Source organism: Salmo salar, chromosome ssa11 (genome assembly GCF_905237065.1).
Source record: "Salmo salar chromosome ssa11, Ssal_v3.1, whole genome shotgun sequence".
Classification (NCBI taxonomy): Eukaryota; Metazoa; Chordata; class Actinopteri; order Salmoniformes; family Salmonidae; genus Salmo; species Salmo salar.
Window position 1 is genome coordinate 99596782 of NC_059452.1, and position 19287 is coordinate 99616068.

General features: G+C 40.6%; 1 protein-coding gene and 1 long non-coding RNA gene across 3 annotated transcripts in view; one reads left to right on the top strand and one right to left on the bottom strand.

The window, feature by feature from the left end:
* Positions 1 to 11125: 11125 nt before the first annotated feature.
* On the bottom strand, positions 11126 to 16405 carry LOC106563764 (uncharacterized). The gene is made up of 2 exons (XR_001319312.2): positions 16162 to 16405; positions 11126 to 12079 (listed from the first exon to the last, which is right to left on the bottom strand). It is a non-coding gene; the product is annotated as an uncharacterized lncRNA (long non-coding RNA).
* A 15-nt stretch (positions 16406 to 16420) lies between these two features.
* LOC106593431 (globoside alpha-1,3-N-acetylgalactosaminyltransferase 1) overlaps positions 16421 to 19287 on the top strand; it is a 43527-nt gene continuing 40660 nt past the window's right edge. For both annotated transcript variants that reach the window (XM_045690177.1, XM_045690178.1), the window contains exon 1: positions 16421 to 16720. In XM_045690177.1, coding sequence (XP_045546133.1) covers positions 16711 to 16720 — 10 coding nt within the window. In that variant the 5' untranslated portion in view covers positions 16421 to 16710. The remainder of the gene's footprint in view (positions 16721 to 19287) is intronic.

Here is a 19287-nt window from a genome sequence, read left to right on the forward strand (position 1 = left end):
TGAGCCATTGTTGCTCCTAGACATTTCAATTTCACAATAAACAGCACTTACAGTTGATTTTGACAAACTGACTTGTTGGAAAGGTGGCATCCTATGAAGGTGCCCTGTTGAAAGTCATTGAGCTCTTCAGTAAGGCCATTCTACTGCCAATGTGTGTCTATGGAGATTGCATGGCTGTGTGCTAGATTTTATACACCTGTCAGCAGCGGGTGTGGCTGAAATATCAGGATCCACTAATTTGAAGGGGTGTCCACATACCTTTGTATATATAGTGTAGTAGTTATCATAGTAGAATAGATAGAAGCTCATCATATCAGAGCTGTAGCTCTGCCCACCTGTGAAATGGAGCAGAGCATTCTGGGCAATCTCGTGGTCAGAGGAGATTAGCTCCAGAGAACTCAAGTGAGATCGTTTCAGCCATACTGTTTTCTTTGCGTTAGCCAAGGCCAGTGTGCTTCCTTGCTGATATGCAAGTACATACATTCATCATGTGTATATGGCAGTAGACACACTTGACAACGCTACTGTCATATTTTATTGTTCTGCTATTTAAGTGTTTAATATGAGCTACCACTAGCTACTGTGAGCTTGCTAGCTCCGTTTTCAGTCTCATATCATTTCGGACATTTAGTCCTGTATTTGCATCCACCTCATGTTCGAACGCTTTATAAAACACGGAAGCCAAACGGGGAAACTATGGATACAACTTCCTTATCATCATTAATTTGTTCTGAATATGTGGACAACTAGAAATACCTAGGTGTCTGGTTAGACTGTAAACTCTCCTTCCAGACTCATATTAAGCATCTCCAATCCAAAACTAAATCTAGAATCGGCTTCCTAATTCGCAACAAAGCATCCTTCACTCATGCTGCCAAACATACCCTCGTAAAACTGACCATCCTACCGATCCTCGACTTTGGCGATGTCATTTACAAAATAGCCTACAACACTCTACTCAAGAAATTGGATGCAGTCTATCACAGTGCCATCCGTTTTGTCACCAAAGCCCCATATACTACCCACCAATGCGACCTGTACGCTCTCGTTGGCTGGCCCTCACTTCATACTCGTCGCCAAACCCACTGGCTCCAGGTCATCTACAAGTCTCTGCTAGTTAAAGCCCTGCCTTATCTCAGCTCACTGGTCACCATAGCAGCACCCACCCGTAGCACGCGCTCCAGCAGGTATATCTCACTAGTCACCCCCAAAGCCAATTCCTCCTTCACCCGCCTCTCCTTCCAGTTCTCTGCTGCCAATGACTGGAATGAACTACAAAAATCTCTAAAACTGGAAACACATCTCCCTCACTAGCTTTGAGCACCAGTTAGAGCAGCTCACAGATTACTGCACCTGTACATAGCCCATCTATAATTTAGCCCAAACAACTACCTCTTCCCCTACTGTATTTATTTATTTAGATCCTTTGCACCCCAGTATTTCTACTTTGCACATTCATCTACTGCAAATCAATCATTCCAGTGTTTTACTTGCTATATTGTATTTACTTCGCCACCATGGCCTTTACCTCCCTTATCACACCTCATTTGCTCACTTTGTATATAGACTTATTTTTCTACTATATTATTGACTGTATGTTTGTTTTACTCCATGTGTAACTCTGTGTTGTTGTATGTGTCAAACTGCTTGCTTTATCTTGGCCAGGTCGCAATTGTAAATGAGAACTTGTTCTCAACTTGCCTACCTGGTTAAATAAAGGTGAAATAAATAAAAAAATATGGGAGAAGCACTCAGAACCCACTAATTGTTATTTTACAGTGCCTCTCGTGGCATGACAAATAATTGTCAATGTTTGCAATGTAAAAACGATAATGAAAGCAATCAGGGTCAATTCAAGTTGACTCTTCTTTAATTCTCCTGACTGCCCCTTAAAAAACGTAATGTGAAAACAGTGCCTGATATTCTAAAAATGTATTCGTAAATGGTTTGCGGAATATTTTAGCCTATATAGACCAACGAGAAGCGCGCCTGTATCTATCACAGAACTAGAATGGGATTCACTTTCTATGATCTCTCCGCTCCCTGCTCTGATAGATATGAGCCTGCAACGTCCATCTCTCAAGCGTTGCACGTCATCATGTATTTTCTTAGAGAATCATAGCCGAGGGAAGCGTGATGGAGGTGCCGCAGCATCCTTTATAAATTGAAATACATTTGCCAAAGTTATAGAATTGCTGCTGTCTGTTTAGAAATAAATTAAATAATTCCCGATAATACACCTCGAGTAGGCCTATACTTGTTTTTGTTAATTGCCTAGCTTTGGATTGTCTGTAGCCCAATCACAAGGCATGGCTACAGTCATGAAGGCGCAGGCAAATCTGTCAGCGAACAGCATGCGCCCAAAACCGGCCTTTCGCGTCATTTCAAATACAACCGCGGGAAACACAGATCCTGTTGAAAAGAGAACACGAGTCTGTCTGTAGGCTACGAAGCTATCCACTTCCATGTCTCCACACACCTAGGCCGGGACTATTGATGGATTCAAGACAAGGTCGTGTTTATTGATTTCAGATTCTCAGTTTGTCAGTGTCAAAGTATAGCCTGTCATTTAGATAATTTGTGAGGTATTAAAAATATTCTGCTAAAGTCTCCAGTCATCTAAAAGTATGTAGAATTGCATGAAATGCGTTTATAAAGGCAACATTTTTTTCCAGGACCCTAGGCTAAAGAAAAATTCCCACCTGTGTGTGCGCGCGCAACTTCAGCAAGCGCCTCTCTCTACTCTACTGCTCTATGCCTGTACACAAAAGCAATGATAATGCATGCAATGCTTTATTATAATATATTGCCAACCTTAGTACAATGGTAGTAAATATTTGTATAAATTAAACACATAAGGAAAATAAACGTTATTAACATTACACCCTTTTGTGAATGGAATGGTTTCACCCACTAGTCTGCCCGCGAACGGCGTTGTTCTCTGATATAACATTGCGCGCAGCACGAGTTAGGTTGATGAAAACAACATTTTCACTTTGTATAGGCACCTGGTCTCTCCGCTACCTCGGATATTCCTCTTAAATCGTGTGCAGTCCCAGGAAAAGCCATACTACAAAAACTTGGACACTTATTTCGAAATATTTGAATTACTAATAGCTTAGAGGTGAGATGTAGGCTTGCTCTTTGTTTGCTGAATGTAAAATACTGGGGCGCGACTAACTTAACCTGGCAGGGGGTCCTCCCTCATATCTTTTGCGCTTCTAAAGCTAATTTCCTGCTTTCTACTAGGCCCATCCCCCCCCCCAAAAAAATCTCTGTCCACCAAGAGTAGTCTTTTCTTTTGACTGATCGCCAAAATTTTAAAACATGTATTTTTCCATATACAGACATATGTGTTTAAATAAAATCAACTGTATTTACTGAACTTGTCTGATGCATTGGGCACACCATTTGATTAAATAATGAAGACACAGGCTGCATTTCAAACTCATAAAAGACACAGCTTTGTCCACTTACCCTCGCCTTATGGCTTTGGGGGAATCCCCACGGACATACAGTTGAAGTCGGAAGTTTACATACACTTAGGTTGGAGTCATTAAAACTCGTTTTTCAACCACTCCACAAATTTCTTGCTAACAAACTATAGTTTTGGACAACCACTTTGTGCATTACACAAGTAATTGTTCCAACAATTTTTTTACCTACAGATTATTTCACTTAAGCACAATTCCAGTGGGTCAGGAGTTTACATACACAAAGTTGACTGTGACTTTAAATAGCTTGGAAAATTCCAGAAAATGATGTCATGGCTTTAGAAGCTTCTGATAGGCGAATTGACATAATTTGAGTCAATTGGAGGTGTACCTGTGGATGTATTTCAAGGCCTACCTTCAAACTCAGTGCCTCTTTGCTTGACATCATAGGAAAATCAAAAGAAATCAGCCAAGACCTCAGAAAATAAATTGTAGACCTCCACAAGTCTGGTTCTTCCTTGGGAGCAATTTCCAAACGCCTGAAGGTACCACGTTCATCTGTACAAACAATAGTACGCAAGTATAAACACCACGGCACCACGCAGCCGTCAGGAGATGTGTTCTGTCTCCTAGACATGAACGTACTTTGGTGTGAAAAGTGCAAATCAATCCCAGAACAACAGTAAAGGACCTTGTGAAGATGCTGGAGGAAACAGGTACAAAAGTATCTATATCCACAATATAACGAGTCCTATATCGACATAACCTGAAAGGCCGCTCAGCAAGGAAGAAGCCACTGCTCCAAAACCGCCATAACAAAGACGGTTTGCAACTGCACATGGGGACAAAGATCGTACTTTTGGAGAAACGTCCTTTGGTCTGATGAAACAAAAATAGAACTGTTTGGCCATAATGACCATTGTTATGTTTGGAGGAAAAAGGGAGAGGTTTGCAAGCCGAAGAACACCATCCCAACCGTGAAGCACGGGGGTGGCAGCATCATGTTGTGGAGGTGCTTTGCTGCAGGAGGGACTGGTGCACCTCACAAAATAGATGGCATCATGAGGCAGGACAATTATGTGGATATATTGAAGCAACATCTCAAGACATCAGTCAGGAAGTTAAAGCATGGTTGCAAATGGGTCTTCCAAATGGACAATGACCCCAGCATACTTCCAAAGTTGTGCAAAATGGCTTAAGGACAACAATGTCAAGGTATTGGAGTGGCCATCACAAAGGCCTGACCTCAATCCTATAGAAAATTTGTGGACAAAATTGAAAAAGCATGTGCGAGCAAGGAGGCCTACAAACCTGACTCAGTTACACCAGCTCTGTCAGGATGAATGGGCCAAAATTTACCCAACATATATTGTGGGAAGCTTGTGGAAGGCTACCCGAAACGTTTGACCCAAGTTAAACAATTTAAAGGCAATGCTACCAAATACTAATTGACTGTATGTAAACTTCTGACCCACTGGGAATGTGATGAAAGAAATAAAAGCTGAAATAAAATCACTCTACTATTATTCTGACATTTCACATTCTTAAAATAAAGTGGTGATCCTAACTGACCTAAGACAGGGAATTTTTACTAGGATGAAATGTCAGGAATTGAGAAAAACTTAGTTTAAATGTATTTGGCGAAGGTGTATGTAAACTTCCGACTTCAACTGTATTTGTGTCGGTCCAAATGATTAGTCAAGCAAGGGAAGTTTGCAACGTAAGCCCCTCAGCCCTCGTTTTCAATGGAGTTTGCGATTGTACAATTATGTTCACTTCGTGGCCTGTTTAGTGCATATAAAACAACAACATGCTACCGGTGCCTAAAAACACAATCGCCATGGGACGAACGAGTGACGAATTTCCGGGCAAGGGCTGTCCATTTAAAATTCATTCCTTCCTCCATTGCCCTGCAAGTGTATACTCGTCAGACGTAATGACACTTCATCAGAAGTGTCCACTTAATTTGAGGGCTGAGGGGATAGGGTGTGTGTCTAAAGTGTTTGGAATGCAGCCCTTGAGTAATTTGTCAGACCCGAAGTTAACATAATTGTACACTGCAAACTTCTTTAAAAAAAAAAAAACTGGGCTGAGGGGCTTATATTGCAAACTTCCCTTGCTTGGCTAATCATTTGGACTGACAACAAATATGGCCGAGGGGGTTCCCCCAAGGGCATAAGGCGTGGGTAAGTGGACAGGGTGTGTCTTTTATTAGTTTGAAATGCAGCCAAGACAGAGCCTGTCACGTCTACTCCCGCTCCCCCTCTCTGGTGCTCGATGTCGCCAGTTTACTCATTAATACGCACACCTGCCACCAGTTACGCACACCTGCGCTTCATGAGACTCACTTTGACTCCATCACCTTCCTCATTTCCTCCCCTATCTATATCTGTCACTCCCTTTGGTTCTTTCCCCAGGCGTTATCGGCTGCATTCCAAACACTTAAGACATATCCTATCCCCTCGCCCTCATTAAATGGACACTTCTGAGACGTATCATGACGTCTGACGAGAATATACTTGCAGGGCAAGGGAGGATGGAATTAATTTTAAATGGATCACCCTTGCCCGGAAATTCGTCACTCGTTCATCCCGCGATGATTGAATTTTCAGCCAACAAGTGACTATAGCCAACTATGTAATAATAACGTGCATAAAGCCAACAAATAAAAACATTGAAGCCTGCAGGTAGAAAGTATCCTGATTTAAAAAAATAAATATCCTACAAATCACATTGGCTACGCACGCCAATGAGCTCAGGACAGACACAGCTGTAGACTATTTTTTTGTGCATGGGATAAGAAGTACAGGTTTTTTGACATTTCCACTGGATCAGAGCATTGCATTTTTCCCTTTCATGCCAAGTGGTTATCGAAAGAGAGAGGGGTGGAAATATTGTTCAAATACTTTGAGTAACTATTGTCATTCTCAATTGATTCTTAGAAAAAAAAAGACTTCGTTTAATTGCTGTTTCAGGTGAAGGGAATTAACTTTGAGAAGCACCACAGCTCATTAGTAGTGGTGAGTTAAGACAATAAGAAATACTAAATCAGCCATTCCCAAATGGGAACATTTTATAGGTCTACATTTGTGCGCAGATCAGGTAGACTAGTCCAACTGCTATACGGTAATCAGGTTCGCGTCCTTACTCAACATTGACAGAAGCGTTTCAAACAAAAGACAATGAATAAATTGACAAATCTTGTAAATGTGATGAAAAACAAAAACGTGTTTCTCACAAGTGTAGCATAGGTTGTGAGTTCTGCAAGACACATATCCACTCCAACAATGAGACCAAACGGTAAATGACTAATATAATGAATGCATAGGGGGCGCCACAGCGCATTTTGGAAAAAATTCGTGCCCATTTTCAACGGCCTACTAATCAGACTCAGAAGCTAGGATATGCATATAATTAATACCTGTGGATAGAAAACACCCTAAAGTTTCTAAAACTGTTTGAATGGTGTCTGTGAGTATAACAGAACTCATATGGCAGTCAAAACCCCGAGACCGATTGAACCAGGAAGTGGAATTCTGAATTGTGGACTCAACTTCACGTCGTTGCCTATTATTCACACCGTGAGATATCGTTCATTGAGCACTTCCTATTGCTTCCACAAGATGTCGCCAGTCTTTACAAAGTGTTTTGAGCCTTCTACTGTCGAAACTCAGTGAATGAGACGCGTTGGAAATTGGTCACAGGGGGAGGGCCATCACCATTATGACGCCGGCGGCCCTGTCTACCCCCACCTTTGGAAACGTTTTGAAACACAATGAAATCATCCCCCTCGAATCTTATTGGCTCTCTTGTTGAAAAAGGCCCTGAAGATTTATGTTATACAACGTTTGACATGTTTGAACGAACCTAAATGGGAAAATAATGTTTTATTTCGAAACGCTGTGGCGCGCACGGCAGAGTAGTTGGATACAGCCTTCAGACGCGCTAACAACAGCAAGCTAATGGAACATACAGGATGGACTTTTTCGACCGAAAATACATCTGTTGTGGACCTGGGATTCCTGGAAGTGCTTTCTGATGAAGACAACTAAAGGTAAGGGATTATTGACAATATTATACAACATTAGATGTGATATGCGATTGTTCCAAGATGGCGCCGAGCTGTATTTACTAGCTCATTTTCTGAGTATCGCATCCCCTTTTATCGCTAAGTGTGATTACCCAGTAAAGTTATTTTTAAATCTGGTATGACAGGTGCTTTCAAGAGATATTCATCTATAAATCTTAGAATGACAATATTACATTTTAAACATGTTTTCGAATAGTAATTCAGTAAAATTGTAGCTCTGTTTCCCCGGATTGCATTTGACGGGAAAATAGTTAGTCAACGTCAGACGCCGATGTAAAATGCTGTTTTCATATATAAATATGAACTTTATTGAACAAAAGAATGCATGCATTGTGTAACATGATGTCCTAGGTGTGTCATCTGATGAAGTTTGTAAAAGGTTAGTGCTGCATTTAGCTGTTTTTGGTTATTTGTGATGCATGTGGTTGGTCGGAAAATGGCTATGTTGCTGCTTTTACGATGGACTCCTCTAACATAATCTAATGATTTGCTTTTCCTGTAAAACCTTTTTGAAATCGGACGACGTGGGTCGATTCAGGAGAGGTGTATCTATAAAACGATATGAGACAGTCCTATATTTGAAAAAATAAAAATATTACATTTCGTTATGCTAATGTCGCTAGGAGTTTTCCCTGGATTTTGATCCTGCTGACGGGACGAGACGCTGAAGAGGTTTTTAACAGAGGTTACCATAAACAAACATTTCAGATGAGGAATTAGGGGTAGATGTAGGGAGGGAGGGAGGGGGGCAAAAATGGAGTGGGAAAGAAGGCAGTATTTTCCAATAGTAGGCCTATCTTAATAACACCGGGCTACATTCTGACAAAATACACCATGAGTGAACTGCTAATGTGACTTTCTAAACGGTCGAGAATAGACCCAAACTGATCCAAATGGTTGCATGATCAGTACTAGGCTGTAGGCTATGCAGTTATTTCGACATGAAACAAAACAAAATGTTTGAGCGGTTATTCAAATGATCTTAAAATCACCACAGTTTACAGCCTATAGACAATACATGTGTACTCACTTGATAACAAAACATTCCTTATTGCACTGTGTTGCTGTTGCCCAGGTAAAATAATTTTCTTGTCTAAAAATGTAGGTTTAGGCATAATCAATAGTTGAGCTTTGTGTGCCGGGGATCACAGAGAGCAGTCTGGATCATCCTTATATATGGGATGAGGCTGGTTGTGTTCAAATACTATTTGGAATAATTTAAAATACTTTTATCTGGTCTTGATTGAGCTTGCCTGGCACAATGGAACAAATGGATTAGTCACAAGGAGTGCAAGCCTGCCTATCTAACCGTTCACGTGATTATGCGTATTAGGTGGAGGCACCGCATTTTTATATTTCACCTTTATTTAACCAGGTAGGCTAGATGAGAACAAGTTCTCATTTACAACTGCGACCTGGCCAAGATAAAGCAACGCAGTTCGACACATACAACAACACAGAGTTACACATGGAGTAAAACAAACATACAGTAGAAAAATAAAAGTCTATATACAATGTGAGCAAATGAGGTGAGATAAGGGAGGTAAAGGCAACAAATAGGCCATAGTGGCAAAGTGAATACAATATAGCAAGTAAAACACTGGAATGATTGATTTGCAGTAGATGAATGTGCAAAGTAGAAATACTGGGGTCAAAGGAGCTAAATAAATAAATACAGTAGGGGAAGAGGTAGTTGTTTGGGCTAAATTATAGATGGGCTATGTACAGGTGCAGTGATCTGTGAGCTGCTCGGACAGCTGGTGCTTAAAGCTAGTGAGGGAGATGTGTTTCCAGTTTCAGAGATATTTGTAGTTCATTCCAGTCATTGGCAGCAGAGAACTGGAAGGAGAGGCGGCCAAAGGAGGAATTGGCTTTGGGGGTGACCAGTGAGATATACCTGCTGGAGCACGTGCTACGGGTGGGTGCTGCTATGGTGACCAGCGAGCTGAGATAAGGGGGAACTTTACCTAGCAGGGTCTTGTAGATGACCTGGGGCCAGTGGGTTTGGCGACGAGAATGAAGTGAGGGCCAGCCAACGAGAGTGTACAGGTCGCAGTGGTGGGTAGTATATGGGGCTTTGGTGACAAAACGGATAGCACTGTGATAGACTGCATCCAGTTTATTGGGTAGGGTATTGGAGGCTATTTTGTAAATGACATCGCCGAAGTCGAGGATCGGTAGGATGGTCAGTTTTGCGAGGGTATGGTTGAAATGCTTCAACCATGGCTGGCGATGCACTCCTGAACTCAGTCCTCTACTACAGATGTTGTTCTACCGTTCTATAGGGCCGGTTTACCAAACACAGATTAAACCTAGTCCAGGACTAAAAGTCATTTCCCATGGAGATTCTTCACTGAAAGAGCTTTTTAGTCCAGGACTAGGCTTAATCTGTGCCCGGGACACCGAACCATTCAAATCAAATGAAATCAAATGTTATTTGTCACATACACATGTTTAGCAGATGTTATTGCGGGTGTAGCGAAATGCATTGAGAACAACAACCCATTAGATTTTAATATGGGGTCCCATGTGACTCAGTTGGTAGAGCGTGGCGCTTGCAACGCCAAAGTTGTGGGTTCGATGCCCACGGGGACAAATACAAAAAAATATGAACATGTACAGTATTTACTCGCTACTGTAAGTCGCTCTGGATAAGAACGTCTTCTAAAATGTAAATGTAATGTCAGACACGACCACAGATGTCAGATAAATGTAATTTAATGTATAAAATGAGAACTGACTTAATTAATGCCTTCGCCCTCCCCCGGTATGTCCCAAAAAATGTTTTGTATGCCTCTGCAACAGTGATGTGCCAGGGAGATATGTATACTGTAGCTAAGAAACTAACACTAAGTGTATGTTGTGTAGTAAGCTGTTAGTAGCCTATGTGTCTCCCCCTCAACTTAGCCTACTGTTTTGACTTGGTGGTGCACATGTAGACTATAGACTGTTTTAGAGAACTGTCATCATCGAATATTGTTCATTGAGAGCATTCATTTTCTGCTTATGAGCAGCTGTTATTTATCCTACTGTTCTGACTTGGTGTACAGGGAGAATACTGTGCTAAACGTGATGCCTGGATGAAGATGAACCCTGGAAAGACCATATATGACATTCCAGGCCTTGTCTAAAATAGCACTACCAGGTGCCACAACACCCACCAATGTACAGGCTGGGTTCAGGTGAACCAGTATTTGGCTATACAACCCTGATGTATTTCAGGAACGTGACTGCACCCTCACATGTCACTGATCGCCCTGCTCCAGCTGACAGACTGGCCTTGCCAGCTGCCTCCCAGGTCACCTCTTCAGCCACCACTCAGACCACTGTGCCCACTGCTATCCAGCCCCGCATCTCCACTGCTATCCAGCCTCGCCTCTCCGGCTGCCACCCGGGCCGCCTCGCCAGCCACTTCACATGGCACCTCCACACATGTATCAGGCTATGGCTGGGAAACACCTGATTACAACCCAGTTGATGTAAGCCCCAGGGACCAGGAAAATACAAGTGGTAGGAAGAGGAGAAAGACTGCAATTATTACCAAAACAAGCAAGCACTGGAAAAAGAGCATCAAAAAATTCAAGTGCTCAGAAGGCAAAGATATAAATTACATTTTTATTTTACCCTCTCTCAACCAAACAATAACTAGGCTAAACGTGTGTGTGCTATGTTCTTTCCAGCTGTTTTAGGCAGGTCCATTTTTTTTCTGCCAAGCAAAATATTATAATGTAATGTTGCCCTTATGGTCTCTAAGGCATTCAATAATTAGTTGCATGTCATGGTTTATGCACTTTTTCATTCTGTTACAACTAACCCAGACCATGGGGTGAATTGTAACACTTCACTCCTTGTATTTAATGTAATACCATTAACTTGCAGTTTGATTTACATATAACCACACCAATTTGTAAAGGACAGATGTAGGTACTTTGTTTACATTTGTGTATTCAAAACTTGATACAATCTGAGAAACTGACAAAGGTGAAGTGTTACAACCATTCCTGGTCTCCCCTATATAATTACAAAGATACATACACATTACAGAGATGGACATGAACAAATGCTCAACCTCCAGATGAGTAGAAAGGTGGTTTTAAGTACAATTCTTACAAGCTTGTTTGGCTGGTTATCACTTTTAATAAAAGTATTACTAGAACGTGGCAGGCAAAACGACAGGTCAAGGGCAGGCAGAGGTCAGTAATCCAGATCAGAGTCCACAAGGTACAGAACGGCAGGCAGTCTTGGGGTCAGAGCAGGCAGAGGGCAGTAATCCTGATCAGACTTCACAAGGTACAGAACGGCAGGCAGTCTTGGGGTCAGAGCAGGCAGAGGGCAGTAATCCAGATCAGAGTCCACAAGGTACAGAACGGCAGGCAGTCTTGGGTTCAGAGCAGGCAGAGGTCAGTAATCCAGATCAGAGTCCACAAGGTACAGAACGGCCGGCAGTCTTGGGGTCAGAGCAGGCAGGGGTCAATAATCCACGGGTGTGTGACAAGGCACAGATCGGCAGGCAGGCTCACGGTCAGGGCAGGTAGAATGGTCAAAATTGGGAAAACTAGAAAAAGACCAGCGCAAGGGGAAAACAGTTGGTGGGCTTGACAAACAAAATCAACTGGCAACAGACAGAGAACACAGGTATAAATACACTGGGGAAGATGGGCGACACCTGGAAGGGGGTGGAGACAAAGACAGGTGAAACAGATCAGGGTGTGACACTGGTAGCTTATTCTTGGGAGCCAGGCCAACCCATTGTGGAGCCTGGCCCATCCAATAAGAATGAGTTTAACCCCACAAAAGAGACAACTCCTCAGCACCCCCTCTGATGATCCAGCAAGTGAAGAAGCAGGATGTGGAGGTCCTGGGCTGGCGTGGTTACACATGGTCTGCGAGTTGTGAGGCCGGTTGGACGTACTGCCAAATTTTCTAAAATTACATTGGATGCAGCGTATGGTATAAAAATGTACATACAATTATCAGGCAACAGCTCTGGTGGACATTCCTGTAGTCAGCATGCCAATTGCACCTCCCTCAACTTGAGACATCTGTGGCATTGTGTTGTGTGACACAACTGCCTTTTATTGTCCCCAGCACAAGGTGCAGCTGTGTAATGATCATGCTGTTTAATGAGCTTTTTGATATGCCAAAACCTGTCAGGTGGATGGATTATCTTGACAAAGGATCAAAAGCGCACTAACAGGGATGTAAACAAATTTGTGCACAGAATTTGAGCGAAATAAGGTTTTTGTGCGTTTGGAAAATTTCTTTTTTTAAAAAAAAATTTCAGCTCATGAAACATGGGACCAGCACTTCATATGTTGCGTTTATATTTTTTGTTCAGTGTACATATCTACCTCAATCGCCTCGTACCCTTGCACATCGACTCAGTACTGGTACACTTATCGTTACTCATTGTGTATTTATTCTTGGTGTTTTCTTTCTATTATTTATATTTTTCTCTCTGCATTGTTGAGAAGGGCAGTAAGTAAGCATTTTACTGTCAGTCTACACCTGTTTACGAAGCATGTGACAATTAAAATTGGATTCATACAGTTAATCTCTTTCCATAATGTGTTGTGGCCGGCGATTAAAGATGTTGCTGAACTGCTGTATTTGAAGCGTCACTCCCTTCCTCCTAGTTTCCCAGATGTTGCCACGGCAATCAAGTTGTTTTTGACCATCCCTGTCACTGTTGCTTCTGAGGAGAGATTAGGGCTCTATTCCAACCGCTTTGCGGAAGACCGGTTTTACAGCGTGATTGAAATTTAAAGGCGATGTTCCTGCTTTAGCGGAGACCGCCTTCACGGTAAACTGCATATGTTGGCTCAATCGGAAATTACCATTACATTTCTATTTCGGAATCTTTAACGCATTAGCGCTCCATATTGAATAGAGCCCTACAACTCACAAAGACCTACCTAAGAAGCATTAGGCTCTCGGTCTGATATGCGCTTTGGAACATCTGAATAAGCTCCACGTAACCTCGACCACAGTATTTATTTACCGATATCCCAATACTTTCAATCAGTTCGATGATTTGTTTTTCACGGCCTGATGCACTTTGTACAGTCACATTCTTGAAGTCCAAGAAACAAATGCTTAGCTTCCTATTACATATGGAAATTAAAACGTTTTATGAATGACTTTTTGCAGGGTTACTGTCAAAATGATTAAAACTTTTTTTTTAAGACATTGATGAAAGGCGCATGTGTAACAGGGTTGGTTATGTTTCCACGTGCCTCTAAAGAAATGTATTTAATGTTCAAGCATTCTTATTGGTTGGTTCAATTCCCATGACAATAAGGCGTTTTGTTATTGGCTCCGTTTGCACAAAGGGGGAGATCGCGAAGGTCAGGTCTCCCCAGTATGAAAATGTGATGCAACGGGTAGGTCACGTTCTGAATACTGTATTCTATTTTTATATTTTACAGTGTGTACAAGTTTGCTGTACATTTCTGGTTTATACATGTTAGGGATTGAGGGGCTTTCTGGGATGTGCTTTGGTATATGATTGCTGTATATAAGTGTTAGCTAGCATGCACCGACGTAGTGGTCACAAACTCACTGCTAACACAGTTGTTTTCATGCTACAGATTTTACCATCGACAGCCATCAACATCATTAATCCCTGCACAACTAACGTGCTGCTTCCTATTTAACTACAGATAATAAATAATGCTCAACTGGGACCGCTGGCTGAGGTGATTTCTTTGAACAAAACACTGGCGAGTACGATTAACATCTGTTACACACGGATACCCAGATCTCTGGGCTCCCTCGCACCAGTACACCAGTTCCCAGTTAAATGTCCTTTACTGTGAAGTGGTACCACTACCATATACAACTTAGTCTTGGTCCAAACACTTAAAAGACATACCCTATCCCCTCAGCCCTCAAATTAAGTGGACACTTCTGATGACGTATCATGACTTCTGACGAGGGGCGAGGGAGTCCTAATAACATTTACATTTACGTCATTTAGCAGATGCTCTTATCCAGAGCGACTTACAAATTGGTGCATTCACCTTATGATATCCTGTGGAACAACCACTTTTACTCCCTCAAATTTTACTTTTAAGATCAATTGGATAAAACAATTCGTAAGAAGCCCCACTTCTATGTGGAATGTTATTCCCCATCATGTCTTCTCTACTTTTGGTGGCCTTAACTTCATGTTGGTTTGACATAATATTGACAAAGTTCCAGTGAAACTTTCTGCTTTTCATCGGCAGGTTTTCTTGTCATGGTCCTTCATTTAGGAGCATAATTTTTCTCCACACAGATATTATATATGGAATAATCGGGATATTGTATAAAAATACTTCTTTGTTATTAGAATATTGGTTCTGAAATAATATCCTATTGGTAAGCCAACTTGTAAATGCAGAGGTTTTTTTAAACGTAGTTATAAGGAATTCTTATCACTTTACAAGGTCCCTGTAACACCTAAAGATTTTGTAATTGTTTTAGATGCCATTCCCTCAGGTGTTACTTTATTATTCAGGAACGTGTCAAGACCTGACTCTCAGAGCCTACCTTCCGCTGAACCTGTTGACTCATCAGTACGAAAGATTTGTTTATCTTTTGGTCCATTCAACAACAGAGCGATACGAACCTTGTTTTAGCAGGATGTTGTATCTATACCTTATTGGAACGGATTTATTGATAATATTTATTGGAAAAAAGTTTGGATGTTGCCACACACATACCTACTTGTTAACAAAATTAAAGTGTACTTTAAAATTTTTCATAAATATTATCCTGCCAACCACTATATGAAGAAGTTTAAAGGAAAACAAACTCAAATTGCTCCTTTTGTAATGACCACCCAGAAACAGTGTTGCATCTTTTTTGGCATTGTATTCATTTAAGAAAACTGTGACAAGACATCAGTAGATTTATAATTGAACACATTTATGAAGATCTTACACTATTGTGGAGAGATGCACTGCTTGGACTCTTTACCTTCGATAGAAATAAGCTGAAACATTTTTATGTAATTAATTTCATTATTCTTTTGGCCAAATTTCATATTCACAAATGTAAATTTACAAACAAAACACCACATTTTCTAACCTTAAAAATAAATTGAACAATATTTTAAGACAATTAAATACTCTACTAACAAAAAAGCTGTTAGAATTATAAGTGTATGTATGTCCCTTAAGGTCCTTGTGTAATGTGATATTGTACCCCCTAGCCAAATTATCCTTTGTATATTATTTATATATACTTGTGTTCCCACATGTACTTCCTGTACTCCCCGTGTTTGTTAATATTATTATTATTATTATTATTTGTTAAATTGACGAGGAAGGAAGGATTTATAAATGGTCGGAAATTCGTCACTCATTCATCCCGCGATGATTGTTTTCAGCCACCGGTAGCTTGTGGGTGCTTTATATGTGCTACAGTCAATTATGAGTGCATGTCTACTTACATTAAATATATAATTATTAATATACACCTACTGTATAATAGCTAGCAAATTAATTAGCTAACTAACGTTAGCCTGCCTAGCTGGAACTTCTGAAGAAGGAAAATGTTTTATTTCTACAATTTCCAAAAGCTAACCAAACAAAAACAATTACTTTTTACGTAGTAGCAACATTGAACTTATTTGCATTCGTTTTTACTTACACTTGTATGTTGACTTCTCCATTGATGTCGTTTTTAAGTTTTCGCAGACTTTTCTTATGGGGAGTTTCGGGACACGAAGTGAACATAATTCTACACTCGCAAAGTCGACTAAAAACGAGGGCTGAGGGGCTTACGTTGCAAACTTCCCTTGCTTGGCTAATCATTTGGACCGCCCGCCAAGATGGCGAGGGGGTTCCCCAAGGGCATAAGGCGAGGGTAAGTGGACGAGGGTGTGTCTTTTTAGTGTTTGGACCGTAACCATAGACAGGCTCGCATCATATAACAATATTCTACCCTTTTGCACACCCCCCGCTCGTGAATTTTAAATGAACTTTATGGTGTGAGAGTTGAAGAATATAGTGGAACCTTCCTCGCACTAATCCAATGCTTCTAAATGCGTAACGGGGCGTGAACAAGTACACACTCCTGGAGACCGGTGTGAGTTCAATGGAAATATAGATTTAGTATAAAGTGAGGTATAGATAGCTATATGCACCTTATACTATACAGACAACTTGGACCAGGTGATTTTCAGGAGCATCAGTAAAAATGATACGAAGTGAGTACAAATCAATTGAAAAATAAATATTTAATGTCCTTACATATAGATATGATACGTTTGAATAGATAAGTTAGTGAAGAAAAGTTTGAGTGAGTGTTTTTATCTATCTAATTGAATGTATTTTATGAAATCTCTATTACATTCATGTATTGAGGTCAGTGAATAGGCTCTTTCGGAAATACATGACTGTTCACCCTATTGACTGCTAATTGGGTATCAATAACACGTATAATACTAAATATATATAATATTATATGTACATAATACAACTTAAATATTATACAAGAAAATATATTTCAGGTTTGGTGCAAATAGGAACCACCTGGGTGTAAACCCTTCAATGAGCTACACCTGGCCGTATAGCCTATTCTACGCTTAGTTGGCATCAGGCGTAGGGTGATACGCACAGAAAATAATAGCAATCTATATTTTCTAAAGTATATAAGTATTGTGTTACTATTTCACAAGTCGAGTTGCCTATACGCAAATCAATAGTAAAATAATACACTTGATTTATGCTACATATAGCATGCTAAATGTTTCTGATCAGTGATGCATTAGCAAACGAATAGATTAGCTACCTCGTTCCTCCATTTATTTGCCCAGCCGGAGATCAAATAACGAAATATACAGACTAAATTTTTCAGTGAAACAAAATCACATTGATTGATGATCAGACCGGTGAAGGGCTTTTGGTCGGGATAGGCTACTACGTGAGTGAATGGCAAAATAATCCACACTTGTAACAGCCTAGTAAAGGTCGCTGGCCAGCAACCATCATTATGAAGCGTCAAATCTCATGAACGTGCATTGTTTACACCGGATTTAGCCACGACCAGAGTCATAGTGATTTCCAAAAGTATTGTAGGTTTCCATCCAATTGGCAACATATTTTCATACGAATATTCTAAATTCCGCATACGTTTGTTGTTGTTTTGCCATTATACCACTAGTGGTGTGTTTCCACCAAATGGACTTGTTGCGGATATAAATGACGTGGCACACACAACATGTAGCCTACCGAATAAAAATCTAAAGTTCAATGTGTTTCCGTCGCATTTTCAATTCTACTACATTAAGTAGCAAATGTGCCCACACTGGTCTTGGCACATGGCTAGAGTGCAACAGTTTGCAGATACAGTGCAGGTCTACATGATGAGATTGTGTGGATAAGTGTCAACCGGCAGTCAAGCATCGATCATCATGTCACAAGAATAAGACCCTCGATATTAATGGGAAAGGAGCATGAAGATCACCGTGCACTTTCACCACCTTCATCATAAGTATTTAATCTGTAGCCTAATAAACTGCATGGTTTCCCGAGTCATTGTGGGAGGAGCAAACACCGTATCATCGCGTGACTCCAACTTCACTAAAATATATATTTTTATTTTATTTAACTAGGCAAAATAAAAAATATATCTTAGTAAAGTTGGAGTCACAATCTCATCATGTAGACCTTAAGAACAAATTCGTATTAACAATGACGGCCTAGGAACAGTGGGTGAACTGCCTTGTTCAGGGGCAGAACGCAGATTTTTACCTTGTCAGCTCGGGAATTCGATCTAGCAACCTTTCGGGTTACTGGCCCAACGCTCTAACCACTAGGTTACCTGCCGCCCCATGACGAGAATTATATCAATATTCGATGCGTGAATAAACAGTGTGCCTATTCTAAAATAATGTGTAATCACCAGCGGTTGGATTGATCAGTCCATATATCATAAAGACCAGTTTTGGATGTAAAAATGCATCAGGGATCTGATTATAATACCCCCCTAGGATCAAAGGAAAATAACCGAAATCCAATATTATTTTGTTAAATTGAAGGAAGAAGCCTGGGTCCTCTTCATTCGGAGCTTAAATATTTTGTCCTGAAACCCTTACAAGTAAAATCAAGATTTGCCCCTATTTGTCCTAACTCTTTTTCTACTTGAACATGTATACTTTTGGAAAATAGAATACACATCTTTTTTAATTAATTAAAAAAAATTTTTTATAGTAAGCATTGCCCACCCATCTGTCTCCCACCCAAGAAGCATCCTTTTCCAGCAGGTGGGCATCTTCGAGCATAATTACGTCTGAATGTTTTTGTTTAAGATAATTCAATACCTTCCGTCTTTTAGAACATGAACCTAATCCGTTCACATTCTACTACGTCATTTTAATTACATTGGTCATTATGTCTGAAAGGTAGTAAACAGGGACGTCACTAAAGATTCATGGATAGGGAGGCTAAGCCTCTTTTAGGGGGGTCTGGCCATACTCCCCCAGGAATTGTTTTAAAGCCCCCAAAACGTATTTTCATCATGTATTTTTAGAGTAACAACGGGTGTAAAATCGATCAAAATAAGGTTATTTTTGGTCAAGGTTGGCTAAAAGTATACCTGTCTCATAGTTTGTGTTAGACACTGATCTAATATGACTTACTTAAATTCTATCCAAATAAAGAAATTAAAGCCCACTCTGTCCCCATCCATCCAACACCAACAAAAGGCACAACAATGGCTGTACGATCTAGCCAAAATACTTTTGGGATGTTATTTTGAGAGAGGGAGGGAAAT